This window comes from Canis aureus, chromosome 33, assembly GCF_053574225.1.
Source record: "Canis aureus isolate CA01 chromosome 33, VMU_Caureus_v.1.0, whole genome shotgun sequence".
Taxonomy (NCBI): domain Eukaryota; kingdom Metazoa; phylum Chordata; class Mammalia; order Carnivora; family Canidae; genus Canis; species Canis aureus.
Window position 1 is genome coordinate 1,818,782 of NC_135643.1, and position 22,814 is coordinate 1,841,595.

The window sequence follows — 22,814 nt, forward strand, 5'->3', positions numbered from 1 at the left end:
AATCAAGAATTTTATTTATTTTTTAAGATTTTATTTATTTGACAGAGAGAGCATAAGCAGGGGAAGCTGCAGGCAAAGGGAGAGGGAGAAGCAGACCCCCCGCTGAGCAGGGAGCCCAATGTGAGACTCCATCCCAGGGCCCTGGATCATGACCAGAATTGAAGGCAGATGCTTAACCAACTGAGCCACCTAGGTGCCCCGGGAATTGAGAATTTAAAAAAAGAGTTATGATTCCAGTAAGGAAACTGATTGTGTTTAGCAAAAAAGTCTTGGGATTTTAATTTTGTTTTGTGGCAGGAGCTTTTAGGTTACAAAGAGGGGAAACAAACCAGGGCAGAAACTAATCCTGGCATGAGCTTAGTGTATCTTTAGAGGCCATGAGTTAAGTGTCTGGTATTAGAACCCATCTCTGTTGAATCCTGTAAAGAAGTGTAATAAAGAAGGGAATAGTGTTCAGTCAACAGGGAAAAAAATTCTTGATGTTAAATTTGGTGCCAGAACACTCAGGAGTTCAGAGCGCCTCCCTCTCCATCTTGCTTGCAACATACTAAATCACCCCCAAAATTGTAATTGTATTTAAATAAAGCCTTTTTCTTAGCCAGGCTGTATTTCTCTAGGGAAGCTAAATTATTGTCTTTCTTCATAATTTTGAATTTATAGACCTTATTTGTTCTTCAAAATGGCATTAGCTCTATGTGAAGTTTCAACATTGATCCAGAAGTATGTAAGTTCTTTGTGTATATACAAAGATGGATAAAATACTGTAATATCCCTGCTTTTGAAGAGCAACGAGTTCAATAGTAGTAAATTAACAATATGTCTTGGAAATGGAAATCTTTCTTTTAATCCAACCATAGTTATTTTTTGAGAGGATGACGGAAGAGGAATAGAAACCACCCAATTTTAAGACCTTTTTCACCAAGACTATAGTGTGAACATAAACTGGAATTTTACACTTAAATCTTTTTATTTTCTCAAGAATTCTATTAATTTTTTTTAAATTTGGGTGTAGTAGACACAATGTTACATTAGTTTCAGGTTACATTTTTATCCCATTTTGCTTTTCCAGGAAAGAATATGAAATGATTTACAGAGTGAAATGAATGAGTAAATGAATAAAGATAAGATTAACCCCAGAAAATAAAGTGAAGCGAAGAATAGAATCAGAACTCAAAGCTATCAAGTCAGTCTGTAGCAGTTAATTCTATCAGGGATACATTTGTCTCCCAGCCAGTGGTCAGAGCATAGAATGAATCCATTCATCCAAAAGATACTCGTTTAGCATACATTATGTGCCAAACAGAAGTTAAAAGTTTAACAATGACAGGTTTATAGTATTTGCAAAGTAAAAATAGTTGCTCCAGATGAAATAGTTTCACCTATAAAAATCTCTCCTGTGGATTTTCAGAAGAGATATGGTACGTATCACTACAGTCAGGTCTAGATTCCCAAGTATTCCCTAGATCCTTGAAGTTAATCCCTGCAATGCCAAGCGTCATATGTTGTTCTTTCAAGTCTGTCATGTAGGCTGGTGGTATTAGCCAAAGCCTGTTTCATCAAAGGTGATCCGAAGAGGAGTTAAAACAACACAGCTTAGGTATATAGCTCTCTGATTATCTGCCTTCATCCAAAAATAAAATCTAGGATATTTAGAGGAGGCTGGCAGACCTTCATGCACAATTATTTGGATAATTATATAGGTTGCCAGACTTGGCAATCAGTAAAAGATGCTGAATCATGGATTGGCTCTTTGATCAATCTATAGTTACCTTCTAATTAATAATACAATCCTTCTGCATCTTTTTATCTTTTTCTTTCTTCTTCCTTTTTTTTTTTTTTAAGATTTTTATTTATATGAGAGAGAGAGAGAGCAAGAGAGAGAGAGTAAAAGGAGGATGAGGGGCTGAGCAGAGAACCTGACATGGGGCTCAATCCCAGGACTCCGGGATCATGACCTGAGCTGAAAGCAGACACTTAACTGACAGCCACCCAGGCACCACTCTTTTTCTTCTTTTTAAATGTCCAGCTCAGAGCTTGTGGTTTAAATAAGCCTGACAATAGAATGGAAGAGGTAGCATTGCTTTCTACTGTGATGTGGGTGTCATGTTCACCAGCATTGGCAGGAGGAAGAAAAACAGAAGCCACAGATAGCACTTTAAGACTAAACCTCTACTGGAACAACGGAATGTTAGGCAGATGTATTTATAACAGAATAAACAACAAACTCAGAAAAATCTACCCAAATGGCAAATCTCAGTATAAATTATCACCATGATCATTTTTTCCTTCAATTAACTTTTAATAAATGCCTGATCTGTGCCAGATAGTCTGCTAGGGAGTTCTGAAATGCTTCAAAGTTGGTGTTAGTCATTTGTTTTCTCAAAATATTGTTATGGTTGTTGGGTTTGAATCCAAATCTATGCCCAGTAGGCTTTCAGTTACTCAGTTAGAATGAAGCGTTTTTGTTCTTTTGGGTATCTCAAAATTCTAGAAGATGCCCTGCTTTCTGAGGATAGAGAGAGAGGCCTCGCAAACTGATGCACTCAAAACTCCCCTAGTTCTGTAATTCCTTTTATTCCCAAATCTGTCATTTCCTTCTCAACTGCTTTTGGTGAATCACGCTGCTGCTAGAGTAGCTGTGTCTAATTATGGCCCTTGGACGCACAGAGCATAGAAATGGAAAGTAAAGCGCTCTGAAATTTAGAGGAATGGTGGTTTTTCCAACCCATTGATTAACCCCATGCTATAAGTAGTGCCTGGAATGCTAATTGTTCATAATTTCCACCTTAATGTAAATGATAATTAAAATTACCTTGCCTTAAAAAAGGGGGCATGATATTCCTGATTCACATGTGCTTAACTAATTCTCAACCTAGTAAAATGAATTGGTAATTTCAGTCCTATCTAGGTAACTTAGAATCCTTACCATAGGGGATTCCCTGGGTGGTGCAGTGGTTTAGCACCTGCCTTTGGCCCAGGGCGCGATCCTGGAGCCCCGGGATCGAGTCCCACGTTGAGCTCCTGGCATGGAGCCTGCTTCTCCCTCCTCCTGTGTCTCTGCCTCTCTCGCTCTCTCTCTATGTCTATCATAAATAAATAAATCTTAAAAAAAAAAAAAAAAGAATCCTTACCATGTAAATTGAAGTCTTCATTGTTGTTAGGGAAAGCAATGAAAGTTAAATAGGTCACTTTGTACTGAGAGAAACTTTAACCTTGTGAAGAGACCCCCCCCCCCTTTATTTTTAAGATTTTATTTATTTATTCACGAGAGACGTACAGAGAGAAGCAGAAACATAGCCAGAGGGAGAAGCATGCTCCCCACAGGGAGCCCGATGTAGGACTCGATCCCAGGACCCTGGCTCAACCACTAAGTCAGCCAGGTGCCTTTGGAGAGACCTTTATAAGGTAGTTCTGCTGTTGTTCCTTTGTCCATGTTCTGAAAAAGAACTTTCCTGCACTTGTGAAAATTACACACATAGCAGATACTTAAAATGACTCCAGTGCTTTCAGTATTGAATTGCCTGCCAGATTCTAAGTATCCAAGAGTGAGAGCTCTACTTGTTTCTGTATCCATTACACAGTAACTTTGTTTTGCTGGAAGTTATTCTGTTAAGCCATGAATCATAGATATCAGCTCTTATGCTCTATCACATTAGGGAGCAGAGACTGGTTTAGGTATCTTTTATTGATGGGCTCTTTTGTAAGAATATTCAGGAAAGTAAGGAAGACAGGAAATAGTCTGAACCATTATACATCCAGACTTCGTGGCAGTCTGGAATGGCATTCGGGACATTACAGAAGTTCAGTGAGTGTCAGTTGTCTGTTTTTATTTACCATTTTGTCTCCAGCACCCATGCTTGTCACATAGTATGCACTTAAATATTAATGAATAAATTTTGGATACTAAGCTCTACAGTGTCTATCAGCTCTCTTTCTCCTGTATTTCCAACTAATTATCAGCAACACATCTTTTTTTTTGTTTGTTTGTTTGTTTTTTTTTTTTTTTTTAGGTGTATAAGCAACCTTTACTTATTTACTTACAGCCTTTTCTGCATCTAGGTCTCTGCTCATTCACTTCCCTCTGTATATCTTTTCCATGCTATTGCTTTGTGTGTGGACTGTGTATCTCCCAAAGAGAGTTCTGATTGGATGGACAGGTCACTATCCAGTATAGAGCACTCTCTTAGAGCATAGTGATCAGGTGCTATAGGTACCTTTGGTCAGGGGGCTAGCCCTGGTCCAGTTATCGTGGTCACTAGCAAGGTCACAGTGTATGGTCTTGTTCATAAGAGGAATGTAGATGGCAGACACTTAGACTGTCATTCCAGGGTACTAAATTAGAGTCTGACTGGTATTCAGTCATGTTCCAGGTCAGGTTCTAAGCAGTGGGAGAGTACCACATCAAGCTATTTCATTGCTGCATTCCCAGAACTTGGCACAGAGCTTGGCACGTGGGAGGCAATGGCTGGGTGAAGCCTGATGAAGGAGGACGTTCTTTGATCTTAGATGTACCAGGGGTCTAATGGGAAAGGTTAAAGTATAAGGCAAATGTACTTACATAGTTTTTATCCTGTAAGAGAATCATTGTAGCCAGTGGTAAGAAACATAAAGCTGCTAAGGAGAGAAAGCTCAAATCCAGAAAGGCTCCATCCCACTTCACTTCCGCATGTGTTTGAAAGTAGTGAGTATTAGAGACCCTCTCATTAGTAAGTGGATTCTGTCATTGCAGTGGGACAGTTGCTTTAAGGCTACAAATCCCAGAGCCCTTCTTTCTCTTGTAGAATTGTCACCAGCCTAAAAGTCTTGGTAGCAACCCTTTAGAAGAGGAATATCATGGGATTTGGATTATTTATAGAAAGAGCTGCAACATATTGGCATGTTTAAACTGAGCTAGAAATGTAATTGGGAAATATTCCAGATTTGAAAAACAAAAGCCTTCTCATGGATAACGTTTCTTGATTTCTGCCTCCCTCTTTATACTGTTGGACTCAGTCACCGCCGCCACCACCAACGACAAGGGTAGGTTCTTTCTCATTGCCAGCTACTTTTGGTTCAACATAAGATTTAGGATTAAGTGAGAGTTTTGCTTGACACTATTTTGGAGGCCTAGCTAACGTTCTTTGTTGTTGCACATTTGGGTCTTATCATTTGATTACTGTAGTGGTACCAGGTCCCTGCCACTCTTTTTTGCACATTAGGGCTTCAGTAAATGCTGATTTGAATTATTGATGTGAAATAACAAGACCTTTGTTGCAGGTTGTTTAACCTCATTTACTTTCATTGTCACAGATATCACCCTGAAACTGGAAAAACTATCTAATAAATGTTTCCCATCTTCATTCCACTTGAATAGGGAAAGAAAAATGGAAGTAATATGGAGCAGTCACACAGATGCATAACTATAACTGGAAAATCAGGCCATGGCTTTTCTCTATAATAGTAAAGTTGGGATGCTGTGTTGTTTGAGTGTAGGTGTTAGAACCACACAAACTTGGGTGAAAACCCTGGCTCTGCCACATAACAGTGTGACTTTAGACAAGTTACTTAAACGTAGCTAGGCCTTACTGCCCCATCTGTGAGATGGAGGAAACAATAGTACCTATTTCATGGGGAATAGTAGTAGGATTTAAATGTGATAATGCATCGGAAGTCCTTGCTGCAGGGGATGGCACAAAACCCCCAGTTGCTTTAGCTGTTATTATTGCTGTTATTTTTTTTTTAAGATTTTATTTATTTGTTCATAGAGATGCAGAGAGAGAGAGAGAGGCAGAGACACAGGCAGAGGGAGAAGCAGGCTCCATGCAGGGAGCCGGACGTGGGACTCGATCCCAGAACTCCAGGATCACGCCCTGGGCTGCAGGCAGCGCTAAACCGCTGCGCCACCGGGGCTGCCCGTATTTGTTGTTTTGAAAAATGTAATTCTTTTCAACAATGTTAGATGGTATCAGATAATACAACATGGGGTTAGTCTTTTTTTTTGCTGGGAACAGAAACAGGAAACTTTTTTAAATTAATGTAATTTTACACACCAATGATTAGGGGAGGAAGAGATATGGTTTATGTCTTTGTAATGTACAAGATGCAAAGGCAAGCTGACAGGTTCTTTTTCTCTATACAGAGGTTAAGAAGAGCATCTCAGTCTATAAGTGCAAGATCTTTTATGCTAAATGGTTTCTGCAATTCATTAAAATATATTTAGAGAGGTATTTGGTAGATCACACATGCAAAGAACTATCTTTTTGTAGTGGGATTTCTGGTGAAACTTTTACAAAAGTTTACAAATATGAGTATGAGAAATTCCTGATAAATTGAACTGATGTCTGAGAGGCATTGACACATTCTTTCATGTCTCCCTTGTGGTCATGTAGGTGAGACAGGCATCGGCAAATCCACGTTAATGGACACTTTATTCAACACGAAATTTGAAAGTGACCCAGCTACTCACAATGAACCAGGTGTCCGGTTAAAAGCCAGAAGTTATGAGCTTCAGGAAAGCAATGTACGGCTGAAGTTAACCATCGTTGACACTGTGGGATTTGGAGACCAGATAAATAAAGATGACAGGTACATGTTGGGATTTCATGGGGATGTAAATCGACCAGGAGATAGCAGGATCTGTCCTGGGTAAATTCAAAGGCTAAATTGTTCACTAGTTATGGGGCTGGTCTTCTGTTGCCGAGAAGATAAGACATTCTTATTCTCTGAGAAATGTTCTTAGAATGTTCTTCTTTGAGGTCAGAACCAGACATCATAGTTGATTCCAGCTAGGGTAAGGAAAAAAAGGGATTTCTTAGAAGGAATAAGTTGGCTTATGGCATTTTTCCAGGACGGTCATGGAACTGGATTGGGGGGCTTTCCCAACAGGAAAAGCAATCTAGAGAAACACCCAACAACTCTACAGGATAGTTGGCAGAAGCCCCTACCACCAGTCACCTTATATAACTTGGTACCTGTGACACTGGGGGTTGGGGGGACGTCCCTAGAACCTCTACCAGTTCTCTCCCAAATAGCCAAATGCCTTTAGCATCACTTGCAAGGAGAACAAGTATGGCCTGTGTGTAGCCTCTGCTGTGTGTTGGCCATTCCCTGCTTCCAGGTCTCGTATGGCTGCATCTGCTTGATAGAAACTAAACCACATCTAGAACACTAGCTGCAAGAATCTGGGAAATGTGGTATTTGTTTTGTTTTTTGCAACTCTGCAAAATAAGAAAGCATTAAAGAGTAAGAGGAATTTGGAGTGAGCATCTGCCACGCTCCCTTAGTCCTTGTGGCGGATTGGGATATTTGACTTAATCCCCAAATTCTTACAGATTTGAATGAAAGCTGAGAGGTGATGAGGAATCTTCCATAAGAAGCCTCACCCCAGGATTTAGGAGACCTGGGTTATAGCCTGGATTCCAGTGACAAGCTATTGGATGTGGCAATTTACCTCACTTTAAGGGGATGTCACTAGACGTTATCTGAGGTCTCTTCCAGTGTGTGATACTGTGTACAGCCCTATTCTTAGAGGCCTGAGAAGGACACTGTGAAAGGCAAGGCCTGGAAAAGGGGTGTGGTCATGAGGGAGGGTCATCCTGAATTTTAAAGTCTTTGGTCAAAGTGGTATTAGCTCCTAAAAACTTCAAAGTGAAGAAGACATTTCTATGGAAGATCTGTTGGAAAAATCTTGATTTCCAGCTGGGACTGGATCTTGCTGTTGATGTTAGTGTTTGGTGTGAGGCATTTTGAGTCCCTTTGTGAAGTGTCTGGGTCTTCCTCTAGGCCACTGGTAGTGGAGTGGGCAGCACACTGGGTGCAGAATTGCCAAATTGAGTCTGAATGATGGTGGTTTCTTCAGTTAGGAAACCTAATGAGGATTTAGGTCAACTGGATTGAACTTTCCCTCTCTACCCAGTGGGGTTTGTTAAGCTAATGAAGTAATATACACAATAAACTAGCTATGTGGAAGAAAGAACATGTTTAAACCTGCTTAAGAAATAAAACAATTTCTAAGAAGTTTGTTCCAGCAGTTTGTATGTAGATAGAGGCTACTACCTGTAAGTCAGTCTAATATAGTCATTCATTAAATAAACCGGTTTGGTTTACAGGGACACCTGGGTGGCTCAGTGGTTGAGCGTCTGTCTTCAGCTCAGGGTGTGACCCTGGGGTCCTGGGATCGAGTCCCACGTCGGGCTTCCTGCATGGAGCCTGCTTCTCCCTCTGCCTGTGTTTCTGCCTCTCTTTCTCTCTCTATGTGTCGCTCATGAATAAATAAATAAATCTTTAAAATACATACATATATACCGGTTCACATAAACTGGAAGATATAATTATAAAATACAGTGAGGTTTCATTTTTATAAAACACATACTCAATTTATAAAACCAAGTAGGTTTGGCTCTTGTGTCTATGAGTTGCAGGATGCCTTTATTTGAGGGAAGCTGTTAATCTTAAAATTTCCTGGTGCTCAATCCATATGTTAACCTCAGTCCCAAAATACTGTTCACATTCCTTCTCGAGATCACCTATCCTTATCCTATTCATCTTTCTTAACATCAAATATTTTATGACTACTTTAAAAATTGTATTCATTTTCAAAAGAACTTAGAGAAATTTAAATTGTCCCAGGTCCAAAGATTATTCTAGAAGGGGGCTTCCAGAGACATTTTTGTGCAATGACAACATTATGGGAATAAAACACCAAATCAGTAAGTTGTGTCTGCTTAGGGCTCAGAAATTTTGTTGGTACCAGGGTTTTTTCTTTCTATTTAAACGTTTTTTTCCTCAAAACTGTTATAAAGAGGAACTTGAACTATTTTTATCTATGATGTATATTGCCTAGAGATATTTAAACTATCCTGATATATATATATATATAAGCACCATAGTAATTAGGAAGAAATATTTAATTCATCCTCTAGCTGAGCACTGAGCTCCATTTTATCTATAGAGCAATTTAAATGCTCTTCAATAAACATTGTCCTGTAATAACAGGAGCAATTGTTAGATGTAGTGAAAAGGATTTAATTTCACATCTGGTCAAAATGAACTATCTGTACATTGTGCAGGGTGGGGGCCAACTAAGCTCAGACCCTGCAGCTGGGCTTTTGCTCTTAATTTACCTCAATACCAAGGAACAATGGAGAGGTTACTGCCTGAAGGCTGTTTGTGATGCCAAGTGGAAGAGATGAAGGAGGAAAGCCTTGGCCCAATAATCAGCACAGATGCCTCATGGGAGCTGGGGGTAAGGGGGAGCGCCAGGGGTTCCCTGTCATTGGGCAGTCAGAGCAAGACGTATCTCCATCTCTCTGACCCGCCTGGGGTTGGAGGATGTCCTGCTTGTGCATTCCCTGATTGGAAGGCATTAACTGCACCTTTTCAGGATCCTTTCATGCAGGAATGAGAGAACCATCTTCCAGTATCTTTCTGGTAAGATTCCATGTGCTCTTCCCACTGAGAGTCGTTGCCTTGGTACTGCCACTGAATGGCTTCTCCCCAGGTGGGGATTGTCCTTCAGCCTGGTGGTTTTCACTGGCCACCACCGAACAGCAAGTGGCTACTACAATACCAATTCTCATATTTGCAGTTGGAGGCCTCTTTAAGAAATTATCTGACTCATTTGGGTCAAATAATCGTTTCCAAGGAGATTTAGAAGAGAGGAAGTGTGATATTAACCTAACCTAGATACCAAATATTTTTTTTCTTCTGAAATTTCTTGACAGCTGTTGCATAACCTCTTTAAATGGCATTTAGAACTCTGTGCCCCAGAAGGTATTGTTGACACTGTGACTCTAAACCCAAATGAATATTGTTTCAAAAATTTTTTTTTGGACTCTTCGCTTCCATCAAAGAATTGGAAGTGAGCTATGCATTTTTGCATTGATACGTAACCATATGGGAAGCAATATGCTGTTTCTCTAAACCCATGATTATTTTTTACTACTTTGGGGACGAGGCAAGCTTTTCTGCCATGAATACAGGACTTCAAGAATGTCCTGGCTTGTTTATGTAAGCTTCAGTCATGTCAGCATTCCTGCATGAGTATCTGCCTGGGACTGGGCTAGCTAGAAGGAGGCAGGAAGAGCGATCTGGTGAGATTTCCTGTTATGTTTAATAGCATGATTAACTCTTCGTGGTTTAAGGGCTCCTTTGTTTTGCTGTCTGTACTCTTCAGTGAAGACGGGAAGGGGTCTGGAGAAGAAAGTAAATCAAGTCTGTCATAGAACTGGAAATAGAATGATTGATTTGCCCCACATTTGGGGGATGGGAGATAGAATGTCAATGGTGTATCACTAACTGTAATGATAATCAGCCCTGAAAAGCATAAATAATTGAAATCCTCAAAGTCCCCAAATCTTTATATCAGAGTTATAAAATGGTAGTGAAGTGGACCATTTGGTCTTTAATTTCTGTTTTACTGTGCTTTCTGATGGAGGGAGTTGAAAGATAAGGAAAACTAATGTTGACTTGCAGCAAGATAGAGAAAAATAAATGGTAGGTATCTGGCCATATATGAAATGGAGAGTTGGTCCCTGAACAGTGGCACTGGTTCTTTTGCAATGAGCAATGGGTATCTGGGGTGGATAGAAAAGACTCTATAAAACATTTTTTCCATCAGTTTCAGGGTCAACCTCTGTATTTTGTGAATTCTGTGGCTGGAGGTATATGAAAAAAAATGAGTTGTGGGCAAAAAGGACTATCCCCATGCCTTAACAGGAAATGATGTGACAATGTAAGGAGCAGGTTTGATTTGCCCTCCTTCACTTTCCTCTGCTGGGTGTGACTACAATCCAGAGAAGTTGGAATTGGCCAAACAGAAAATAAATGGGTATCCTTTCCCTAAGAATGGAAACTAGCAAAAGGCAAAATTGGGATTAAACTCCCTTATCTTTATGACCATGAATGTAGATAAGAAGTAGAAAGGAGTAGGAGAAGAGGTGCAGATCCTTTGTTTAAAGGATTATGAGGGGAATACAAAACTGCTGGCTGACTTCAACACAAGGAATAGTGATTTTTGGTAAATGGTTCTCCTGGAATGCATTTCTTTAAATTTGTTTATAACAATTAGAAGGTAAAATTGGTGGAACTTCATGCTTGATTAGTTGGGGGGGAGTAGAAGAGGAGGTCCCTGGATATGTGGATGGAGGTGCCATTCACCGAGCGGAGGAATGAAGGGAAGTGTGGGTTTGGGGGCAAGATGAGGAAGTCCGATCTTGGACACATTTAGTTAGAAGAGCCAATGGAGATACCTCATAAGCAGTTGGATGAATGGGGCTGAAGCTTGGGTGAAAGATCTGGGCTACAAACAGAGATTTATGAATTATCATTACTTAGATAGTAAGTAAACACAGGAATAGATGTGATTTTTCAGGGTGATCCCATAAAGGGAAAAGAATGAGATTGGAATATTAGCCAGAACTGCCTGACAGGGGAAGGCAGAAAGAAGCCCTAGATGTCAGTGGAGAACAGAAGGTTTCTTTGGATATATTGAATCCAGGGCAGAAAGCATTCCTGACTGGAAAAGGAGAGATATAATGCCTCCCATAATCTCGGAGGATCAGAATCAACACCAGAGGCAAGAGGGAAATTAATAGAAAGCAGAAACGTACTTGTTACCCTGCTGGGGAGGAGGTGCTGAGAAGCTAAAAATCAGGAACTGGTGTGGCAGGAAGGAGCAAGAGCTTGTGAGCTGCTTTTCCTTTCCTTTCCTAAGAGGGTTTTAGAGAAAGATCATGGTTCCCCAAACACGTGCCTCTGTGTCAGGAGACTGAAAAATTCAGGCCTTGGACTAGCCTGGGTGGACCTCAGGGGACTGGCCTGGTTCTCTTCCCTACAGAGCACAAGCTCAGTAGCAGAATAGTTACCATGGAATCTGGCGACTGTAGGGTTCCTCCCACACCCCCTGTCTAAAAAGTCAGGCTTGCTTTGCTCTTATTTGTTGTGAATTATTTTCTACTATATTATTGTGACATAGTTATATCTTACTTTTATATGCTAGTCCTTTACATATATTGGCTTGTCACAATACTTCTCTGCTATAGGTACTTTTTTGTCTTTGATTTACCTATGAGGAAATTGAGACACAGAGAGGTTAGTGAATTGCTCAAAGTCACATATGTAGTAAATTGTGAAGTTGGAGTTGGTTTGGCTTGAATCCAGGCCTCTAAGAGCACTATCCTATGATAATATTGGTTATTTGTACTGTTATGTAATACCTGCCTGTGTTTTTGTGTTTTTTTAAGATTTTATTTCATTCTTTATTAGAGAGAGAGAGAAGCAGGGGGAGGGGCAGAGGGAGAGGGAGAAGCAGACTCCTCACTGAGCAGGGAGCCCGACCCGGGACCCTGGGATCATGACCTGAGCCGAAGGCAGCCGCTTAACTGACTGAGCCACCCAGGCACCTCCCTGCCTGTGTTTTAAAGTGGAAAACATAGAAGAAACTTACCACCTGTTCATTCTATTAGAATATATTGGGATTTCTGTTGTCATATTTAGAACTATATTATTACTGAGGAATATCCTTTTTCTTTAAACCACTAGAGATTTTGTCTGCTCAAATTGAATCAGTGTATTGTGATGAATCACCAAGGAAAAATACCAAATTTTTTCTGAGTGCTTCCAGTTTTTGATTATAAATGTGTTTTTTGTTTTGCTTGTTTTGTTTTTTCTCTTAGGGTGTCTGCTGTCATCCACATTATCAAAGACTTGTAGTTCCTTTCAAGGATTTCAGTTTAATATGAATCAGGGGAGTTGACTGTTGAAGGGTTTTCATTTTTCTTAAAGCCTAAGTCATTCCTCAGCAAGGTAGTAAGTTTGGGGAGAAGTAACCCATTGTGTTCCTAGTAGACCAATCTCATTGCAGCTAACACTGACTTCTGAGCAGTCCCCGAGAGACCTCAAAGCTTAGAGCTTTTTCCACAATGACTTACTTCATGTTTTGCTGAGTCCCTGGAGAATATATGGTTTATCAAATGTTCCTGATATGTTATTCATGATTATGGTCAGTTAACAGAATACTGACCATAGATTTGAATTCTGGTTTGGTGAGAAGAAAGGGTTATAGAGTTTACCTTCAAATTATAAAATTTCAGGGTTGGAAGTAATCCTGAAGCTCATAATCTCCCAGGCTCCTCAGTTCGTAGATGAAGCTGTAGAAGGAGCATAGGGCTAAGAGGCTAAATAAGAGCATAGAGAGTCCCCTCATCCCTGGTGGAAGGAGGCAGACCATCAGTGGAAACCTCCCACTAGGGTGATGCCATTGCCAGAAATCAAAAACCACTTGCTTTTTGTGCACCAAAACCAATCTGCTGGTAGAGGTAGAGGCTGTCAAAATCACTTTATTGAGACAGATTTTGAGACTCTGATTTGTCCCAGCAGGAAAGAATGCCACAATCTCTTAGCAGGATCTTCCGTGGGAAGTGACGGCATAGTTCACATATTTATAATCTCTGTTTTAAAGGATGGATGTTAGCCAGGAGAATACTAGGAAGGAGACTGTTCCAAGTAAGGGGGCTAGTGGGAGCAAAGATGCAGAGACAGATGAGAGCTTAGTGTGTGTGTGACTGGGACAGAAATGGTGAGCCAGGGAGGGAGTGGGAGAGAGGAGCTTGAGACATGTTCAGGAACCAGATCATGGAAGGCCTGGGAGACCCAGATAAGGCACTGGGGCTTCAGCTCTTAGGCAAGGAAGCCATCGAAGACTTTCCTGAAAGATTGTCCCACACTGAACTGCACAAGAGGTTTAGGACTAGAGAAACATGGCTGATTTGAAGATGTATTTTAAAAACCATTCTTCTGTGTTCTAGCTATAAGCCAATAGTGGAATATATCGATGCCCAATTTGAGGCCTACCTGCAAGAGGAATTGAAGATCAAACGTTCTCTCTTCAACTACCACGACACCAGGATCCATGCATGCCTCTACTTCATTGCCCCCACCGGCCATTCCCTGAAGTCTCTGGACCTAGTCACCATGAAAAAGCTGGACAGCAAGGTACTCCCTGCTGCTCTGGTCGCCATCTACTCTCCTTTTAGATCACCTTTATCTGAAGGCCCTGCTTTATTTTCTCCTTTTAATGTAATTTGGTTATATTGTTTTGTTTTTACAAGAGTGTTTTTCACAGAAGTTTTATGTTCTCAGCAAAGTTAAGAGGAAGGTACAGAGATCCCTTTATTCCCCTGCTCCCACAGCAACACCCCCACCCGATGGGCATGTTGTGTAATGGTTGATGCACCTCAGTGACTCATCAGTCGCCCAAGTCCACTGTTTACATTAGGGTTCACTCTTGGTACTACTGTACATTCTGTGGGTTCGGACACATTTATAGAGACCTGTATCCATCTTTACGGGATACAGACCAAGTTTTCCTGCTCTAAGACTCCTTTGCACTCTTGCCTATTCATCCTTCCCCCTTCCTCCAGCCCCATAATTGTCTTTTCTGGCTTACAGAACAATAGGGTTTAGCAATGTGAGAAAAATGCTTCCAAACCTCCGGATGTTAGGCTAAACAAAATAAAACAAACAAACAAATAAAACCATGGAACTCTTTACCAAGTATTTTTAGTTCTTAAATTAGCACCAGTGGATACTCTGATGAGGTTTGGAGAATTATATACTGGAGACACCTAAATGGTCACAGGAAGGGTTAAATTTAGGGAGATTGAAACATGAAGTCACAATTTGTTTATTTCTTTAAAAGTTTTCTGAATTTTTTTGAAAGGTTTTTAAAAGTTTGGCTTTAATACGAAGTTCTGAATGGGAAAAAAAAAGGTGTTAATTTTTTTTTTTCACTTAGGTGATAAGGACAGTCCAGCTTCTGAGATTTAAAACTGAACTACAAAAATAAATAAATAAATAAATAAATAAATAAATAAATAAATAAATAAAATAAAACTGAACTACACCCACGTGTTTTTAAAAAGTAGTTTCAGCTGGACACCTGAGCATTCCACATTAATAAGCTCTCCCTCTCACAACATTGGAAGGGAGGTCTTGATAGGTTTGGTAACATTTAGTGATCTGCTTTACAATCAACTTGGTTTTTCCATTTTGAAATAATGGAAACCAGTACATTCTGAAAACAAAGACTCAAATGACGGTGGGAGCTGCCACAGAAAAATCTGTGGTATTTTCTAAGCCTCGTTGTTGAGTTCAGTAAAAAGTCTTATCATCTTGAGAGGGTTTTGTTGGGTGTTATTTTTGGTCTAAACATCAGTGTTTGAAAAATGCTTTCTCTCCAGAGAAACATGATAGAAAACACTCAGAAGACCAGCCTGTCCCCAAGGTCCCCATCTGAATTGGCTGCCAAAGTGCCTGCAGTGGCTGAAGCAGAGCCAGGCTCCTTGGGCTTCCAGCATGCGCAGACACATTGGTTTACAGAAAAAAATAGTCTAATGGCATGAAGGGATTATTGCAGCTGGAGTACTCTCAGGAGAACAAATAGAAACCCTGCTTCATGCATTGTTTCAGCTGCAGTTAACCTGGGCCGGTGGAGGTATGTAGGCGGTGAGGCAGGCTCCCCAGTGCCCTCATGTCCTTGCAGCAGGGCTGGGGGAAGGGCAGAGATGGAAGCAGGGTCCAACAGAGGCCATGGTTGTAGACCAAGCCAGGCTAATATTCAGCAAGAGGGTGATGCTTAGTAGAGTTGGTTTAAAAAGAGAAAGAAAATAAGGCAAAACAAACACAGCTGAGGGGGAAAAAAAAATCCCCAGAAAGCAGGTTAAACTGCTTTCAAAGAATTGCTGTTGCTGTAGAGCCAGGAGTGCTGGATAGCATCTGAAAACAGTATTTGCAAAAAGGTTTGTCTCCGCGAGTAAAGTGAAGCATTAAGGCTCTTAGCTGTGTATATCATAAGCATATGATAATTTCAGAAAAGATTTTCGAGCACCTGCCACCAAGGAAAAAGATTTTTAATCTAAATTGCTTGGTTTATCTATCTACTTTGATCCAATTGGCCCAAGAAACTATGAACCTCTGCCATTTTGTCCATGTCATATTAACTAAGTGTATACAAAAGCTAGCAGGTAAGAACAACAGGAGACAACAGGAAAGTGTTTTGTTCCTCAGGTCCTGACCCAGACACCACCAGTGTTTTTCTCTGTCTGTGACTTGCTGGATAAGCCTAAGCATGATGAGGGTAGGAGTAGATGGAGGAATAGGTGAGGAACAGGTTTTTCTCTCCACATGTCTTCTCATTGTGGTGTATCAGGGATTTTGATTTGGGTCTTGGAATAAAAGGAGGAGCAAAGGAATGCAGACATGACCAAGAAAACCTCCCTAAAGACTCCCTCTTCTCTTGCTAGGACCGCTTTCTCACTGAGTTCATCCCCCTTTCCCCTGAGCTGGGCGGAGAGTGTGGTTCCCAGGTATCAGATGTCAGCAGTGTCTTCCTAAAATCTCTGTACCTACCATGGAGTGGAAGAAAGTTAATCTTAAAAAGGGAATTTTTAAAACTGTGCTATGTGGACAATGCTGGGGAAAGTTGGAAGAATGGCCCACGTTGGAGTTTGGGGCTTGCACCTAATGGTGTCCCTGGCTCTCATGCTGGGCTTTCTGCCATGGTTGTCAAACTCTGCCTTCTTCTGGTCTTTGTAGCCCATGTTCTGAGGGCGAGCCTTGTCTTTGGTGCTGGGTCTCATTCTGGCATAAAGCAGTGATAGAAGCTGGGAAATGAACTAGGGGTGGTAGAAGGGGAGGAGGGCGGGGGGTGGGAGTGAATGGGTGACGGGCACTGGGGGTTATTCTGTATGTTGGTAAATTGAACACCAATAAAAAATAAATTAAAAAAAAAGCTGGTGTTTCAAAAGAATTAGTTGGTGTGATTTTGAAACTTTAAAAGTAGGTGGAACCTTTTTTGTTTTGATTAACACATAGGTTGTCCAATCCTAGCAGTCATTAGAAAAAGGGAGGATGTTATCCTGTGAGGAGCCGGATATTCCACTATTCTAACCAACATGGTCTTGGCTATTATAAAATTAGGAACATGTAAAAATCAACCTCCTAAAGTAGCTGGGAGGGGTCTAAAAGGAGGGGTTGGTTATTCAAAGAATAGACTTCTTTGTTATCGCTGTCATAGGATAATTCTTCCTTCTACTCTGTTAAACAAACAAAAAAAATGAGGTCGCACAGAATTGGAAATTACAAGTATGCTCTCAGTGCCGGATGGGAGGAAGTAAAAGTGTTCACAGATGGAGCGAAAAGATTACCCCATACCTTCTTTTTTTTTTTTTTTTTTTTCCCCATATCTTCTTAATATTGCTTCTGGGCAGAAAGTCTGATTTTCAGTATTATCTCTTTTTTTTAAGTGAAGGCTTATAATTTTTGTTATTTATATTTCATTCATTTGTCTTAGGATTCTTACATTGGAATTGTATAAAAATGGATGTGTTTGTTTTATAGGTGAACATCATTCCAATAATTGCAAAAGCTGACACTATTGCCAAAAATGAACTGCACAAATTCAAGAGTAAGATCATGAGTGAACTAGTCAGCAATGGAGTCCAGATATATCAGTTCCCTACAGATGAAGAAACAGTGGCAGAGATTAACGCAACAATGAGCGTAAGTTCTCAAGTTAGGAAGCACCTACCAGTAATTTTCCTGAAAGCTTTTCTTGGTAGCAGCATTGTAGAGTGACTAGAACGCTGGACTGAGAATTGGACTCTAGTGTGGCCCAGCCCTGCCACTATGGCAAGTCATTTTCCCACCCTGCTCCTCAGTATCGCCATCTATCAGATGGGAAAGTGAAGCCAGCTGACCTCTGGTTTCCTTCCTGCTCCCACAGGTAAGATTTCTACGGCAGATCTTGTGGGAAGGGAATGCCAGCTTGGCACCATCTCACACAAAGCAGCTTAAAAAAATAGATTTTTGTGTGTTTCTATCACTGTTGGCAGAAATATGTTCACCTGCCTCACGTTGGCTTCTGTGATGGGTTCCTGCCTTTCCCCCCTTTCTGTTTCTCCTACCGTTTCCTGAATCATTAGGTTAACTGGCAGTTGAGGTATGATTTCTCCACCTCACAGGTAGGATGGTCAGAAGAGAAAGGAGTAGAACTTCAGCAATTCTTTTTTTTTTTTTTTTTTAAGTTTGGTTTGTTTGTTTGACCAAAAAAGGGAGAGAGAGAGGGGGCACACAAGCAGGGGGAGCAACAGAGGGAGAGGGAGAACCAGGCTTTCCACCAGGTAGGGAGGCTGCCTGACACAGGGCTCGATCCCAGAACCCTGGAATCATGACCTGAGCCCAAGGCAGATGCCTAACCAACTAAGCCACCCAGGAGCCCGAGCTTCGGCAATTCTCAGCGTGGCTGCAATACGATGTCTCATGGTGAGCCTCCAGGCTGCCCGCGGATACCCAAATCTCTCCCACTGCCTCTTTTGTATCTCACAGCCATGGCTCATCTCTGAGCCACAATTACTATACTTTTTTTTTTTCTATTTAGAAATGCATAACTTCAGTAAAAGTAGCATTGTTTGCTCATAGTAGATGCTTAGATGCTTAGTGATGGTTTTTGGAATTCTCAAAACTGTGGATTAGCTTCAGTGAAAAGTAATTAGAAGTTATTAAATAAGTTGCCTTTCCCTGAATACATGCTAAAAATGATTCAGAAGATGTTAGTGGCAGCAGAAGACAGTCTAGATTTTTGAATTGTGGTAGGGTGAGCTATGTTCTGCTTTCCCTAGATCTGGTCATGAAAAGTGTCTAATGAGGTCATTATTAAATGCACTAAAGATACTCTTTTTTTTTTATTAACAGCTTTATTGAGTTATAATTGATATACTGTACAGTTTACCCATTTAAAGCACACCATTTCATGGTTTTTAGTATATTCACAGAATTGTACAACCATTGCCACCATCAGTTTTAGAACTTTTCATCACCCCAAAAAGAAATTGTGTACCTTTTAGCCGTCAGCCCTCTAACCATCCCAGCCCTAGGCGACCACCACTCTACTTTCTTATCTCTATAGATTTGCCTATTCTAGGGATGCTCGGGTGGCTCAACGGTTAAGCGTCTGCCTTCGGCCCAGGACATGATCCTGGAGTCTCGGGATCAAGTCCCATGTCAGGCTCCCTATGGGGAACCTGCTTCTCCCTCTGCCTGTGTCTCTGCCGCTCTCTCTCTCTGTGTGTCTCTCATGAATAAATAAATAAAATCTTTTAAAAAAATTAGCCTATTTTAGACATTTCATATGAAGGGAACTCATACTGAAGCTCATGTGGAGAATTAAATGACTTGGTCAAAGCCAGCTAATGGCAGCGCTGAGATTTCAACCCTGGTCCCACATCCGTGTTGTTTGACATCATAATTTAGGAGAACAGGGTTGTTCCACAAAACTATTTCTTATTTCTTCAGTTCAGTATATGGACTTTTCTATATAGTGCTGTTTTGCTTCCAGGTGGAATTTCTTCCTTAAGTTATTCCCAATATGAGTAGGACTCTGGGAGCAAATGTAACTCCTCTCCTCCCTGGGGCTGTTGTATGAATTTAAAATTTAGGAGCTCATTAAAGCACAGGTAGTCCAGCTCCACTCTGCTCCAGTCTGGCCACACTCTGAGTTGTGTGACCCACTCTGGTTGCCAGGCTCCGGTAGTCAGACAGTAAAGGCTCTGGAATTTCTGGAAACTGGAGAGCAGATTCTTCCTGGGAAGATGGCCTGCGAGCGTGTGAAAGGAAGCTTGTCACAGGGGAGAGGGACTGCTCTTATTCAAAAAGGCAGCTGAAACTAAGGGGTAGGTGAAGGGCAGTGAGGTCAACATTTGGCCACCTGTGCCCCACAGTGTAGCGCACATCCCGTTGAAGGCGCATGTTCTCATCACAGGTAGGACAGCAGATTCTGTATTAGCTCACTTGGAAGGGCTATTGTAGAAGGAATTCCTAAGCACGGTCAAAGCCAGTGGTGTGTGAGGCCTCATCCACATGTAGAACTCTCTGGTCATGGGTCCTGAGAGCTTCCTAGTGACCATAGCAAATGACATTTTTGCTATCTATGGAGCATTTACTGTGCACCAGCCGCTGTGCGAGGCTTTATTACGTGCAGCCCTCACATCAATCCCGTTGGTAGATACTGTTATTTTCTACCTCCCCTGGGGCAGATTGCAGACTGGCCTTTCACGTGGCACAGCGCGGGTGGGATGCGAATGCAGGCGGCTTGGCTCCAATGCCAGCAGAGCAGCAGGCTCCTCTTACAGCCTTGTTTTTTTTTTTAATTTTTTTTTTAATTTTTATTTATTTATGATAGTCACAGAGAGAGAGAAAGAGAGAGGCAGAGACATAGGCAAAGGGAGAAGCAGGCTCCATGCACCGGGAGCCCGACGTGGGATTCGATCCCGGGTCTCCAGGATCGCGCCCTGGGCCAAAGGCAGGCGCCAAACCGCTGCGCCACCCAGGGATCCCCTCTTACAGCCTTGTTAAAAGCTCGAGCTGGGCTAGCACTTGTTCTGCTGTAGAACCATTTGGGATGGCGGTGTAGGGTTTGAGAAGTCACATGAAGGAATATCAACTAATTTTCTCTTTATGCCCTCCCCATCCTTTTAAGTCATTTTGGATGGTCATGCCACTAACTTTGTGTTAAATTTCTTGGAAAGGAAATATCTCTGAATCTTGACTCTTTCTCTCTTTATCAGATTAATCGAGCTGATAGTCCCATTTTAATCTTATTCTTCAATGAGAAATATTTTTTTTTTAGGCCCTCCATTGCGAACAGTTCTTGGTAATGAAATCCCATATGATAGGTGGAAAACAGGTAACTTTGGCAGTCGCTCTTGTCACTCTGTGAGTGGAGAAAACAGTTTCCTTGGGTCATTACCTCAGAATGTTGGCTGGAAGGGTCTTGTTGCTCGTCAACTTCAGAGAACTTCAGAGAACAGTCCCAGACTCAGAGTCTGAAAAAGAGAATGTGCTTTCTTCCATCGTATAGAATGTGAGACGAACCAGAAAATAGAAACATCTTGAGCATCAGATGAAATACCCCTTGGGCAGCCTTGGCTGAAGGTTATGCCTTCTGTGGGTTATGATTCGGCTTTAAAACATTCTCGTGGGCAGCCCGGGTGGCGCAGCGGTTTAGCGCCACTTTCAGCCCGGGGCGTGATCCTGGAGACCCGGGATCGAGTCCCGCGTCGGGCTCCCTGCATGGAGCCTGCTTCTCCCTCTGCCTGTGTCTCTCTGTGTGTGTATCATGAATAGATAAGTAAAGTATTTAAAAAAATTCTCGTTTTTCTCAACTTTTCTGCAGTGTAAGAGCAGTGGATCAAGGAACTCGAGATAATCATTTTCAGAGCAGCCATTTCACAGTTTCTTATTCTTACATGCTAATAGAAAAAAGATGGATTTACTATCCCCCTACCCCCTCCCCCACTCCCAGAATGTAGCCGTAGCTACCAAATAAACCAATGTGGAATAGTCCTTTGTCTTGAACACCACCTCTGTCTAAGATAAATCTGGGTTGCAAGGCTTAGGCCAGAATTTGGGCTAAAGTGTATTTCTGATTTGAATTTTGCACCATGGTCAACTGTCTCAAGCAATGCTGTTCAATAGAAGTAAAATATGAGCCACACAAGTAATTTAACATTTCCCAGTAGTCACATTAAAAGTGATAAAAGGGAGGCGCCTGGGTGGCCCAGTCAGTTAAGCGTCTGACTCTTGGTTTGGGGTCAGGCCATGATCTCAGGGTCATGAGATTGAACCCCACATTGGGCTCAGTGCTCAGCACAGCAGTCTTCAATTCTTTTCCTCTTCTTCTCCCTCCCCCTCTGCTAGCTTGCTCGCTTGCTCTCGCTAAATAAATAAATAAATAAATAAATAAATAAATAAATAAATAACTTTGAAAAAAATGGTAGAAATGGCATTATAAAAAAAGAGGAAATGTAAAAATAATTGAAAAACTTAACTGAATATATTCAAAATATCATTTCAACATGTAATCAATATAAAAATCAATGAGATACTTTCATAGTAAGTCTTTGAAATCCAATGTTTATTTTATAATTAAAGCATACCCAATTTGGATGCATACTCAAGTTGCTCCTAACATACTTGAAAGTGTTTCAGTATGAGATAAGTACCAAAAGATAATTTTCCTTCAACACTTGCATCCACGTTGAACGAAGTGGTTGTTTTGTTTGTTTTTTTTGTTAGATTTGAGTTTGAGCAAAATGAAGTGCAGTCCTCAAACAACAGAGTTTTAGTTAATGGGGAAATATTTTATCTTACTTTTTTTTTTAATCTTACGTTTTTAAATTGAAATGTAAGTTCATTAAAAGTAAATCAAATAAAACATTCAGTTTCTTAATCTCACAAGCCCCATTTCAAGTGCTCAGTGGCCACATGTGTTAGTGGCTGTGGTCATGTACAACATGTGTCTCTGAAGCATCCTTCATGGTACAGAGACTCCCACGGTTTCCCTGGACTCTAGCTCATTTCACATACCCTGTATTTGGTTGCAGAAGGGGTGGCGTACACACAGCCCCTTCCCCCAGGGACCTGCAGAACCCTGGCCCTCTTCCAGGTCCCTCCCGTTTGCTTTTGCCGCTAAGTGAGGCCTGCAGAAGGGAGAGAAGGTAACTGTTGTCCCCTTGTGTTGCTTCACAGGTCCATCTCCCATTTGCTGTGGTCGGCAGCACCGAGGAGGTGAAGATTGGCAACAAGATGGCAAAGGCCCGGCAGTACCCCTGGGGTGTGGTGCAGGGTACGTGCGTGCGCAGAACAGGGAAGGGCGTTTTCACACTTAACCCCCGTGGTGACCGTCCAGGTTTCCTCCCTCCCTGCTGTGTTTAGGGAGGTCCTCAGCTACAGGCAAGAGGAAGGGAGCAGCAGGGTGGTGCACGTGGCAGTTGTGAAGG

The 22,814-nt window shown here is 41.4% G+C and overlaps 1 protein-coding gene and 1 long non-coding RNA gene across 17 annotated transcripts in view; one reads left to right on the forward strand and one right to left on the reverse strand.

The window, feature by feature from the left end:
* Positions 1-9,583, reverse strand: part of LOC144304120 (uncharacterized) — a 43,451-nt gene extending 33,868 nt beyond the window's left edge. For both annotated transcript variants that reach the window (XR_013371089.1, XR_013371088.1), the window contains exons 1-2: positions 9,354-9,583; positions 6,446-6,764 (exon numbers count right to left, since the gene is read on the reverse strand). This is a non-coding gene — a long non-coding RNA (uncharacterized LOC144304120). The remainder of the gene's footprint in view (positions 1-6,445; positions 6,765-9,353) is intronic.
* Positions 1-22,814, forward strand: part of SEPTIN11 (septin 11) — a 105,083-nt gene that overhangs the window by 48,148 nt on the left and 34,121 nt on the right. For 10 of the 15 annotated variants that reach the window (XR_013371085.1, XR_013371086.1, XM_077882576.1 and 7 more), the window contains exons 3-6: positions 6,369-6,564; positions 13,785-13,971; positions 17,377-17,538; positions 22,564-22,660. Coding sequence is in view for 13 of the 15 variants with exons in the window: in XM_077882576.1 (XP_077738702.1) it covers positions 6,369-6,564; positions 13,785-13,971; positions 17,377-17,538; positions 22,564-22,660 (642 nt within the window). In the remaining 2 variants the exon portion in view is untranslated. Of the gene's footprint in view, positions 1-6,368; positions 6,565-6,735; positions 6,770-6,810; positions 6,947-9,744; positions 10,071-10,851; positions 10,997-13,784; positions 13,972-17,376; positions 17,539-22,563; positions 22,661-22,814 lie in introns of those variants that run through there. The other 5 variants (XM_077882587.1, XM_077882585.1, XM_077882584.1 and 2 more) reach the window with 5 other exon arrangements.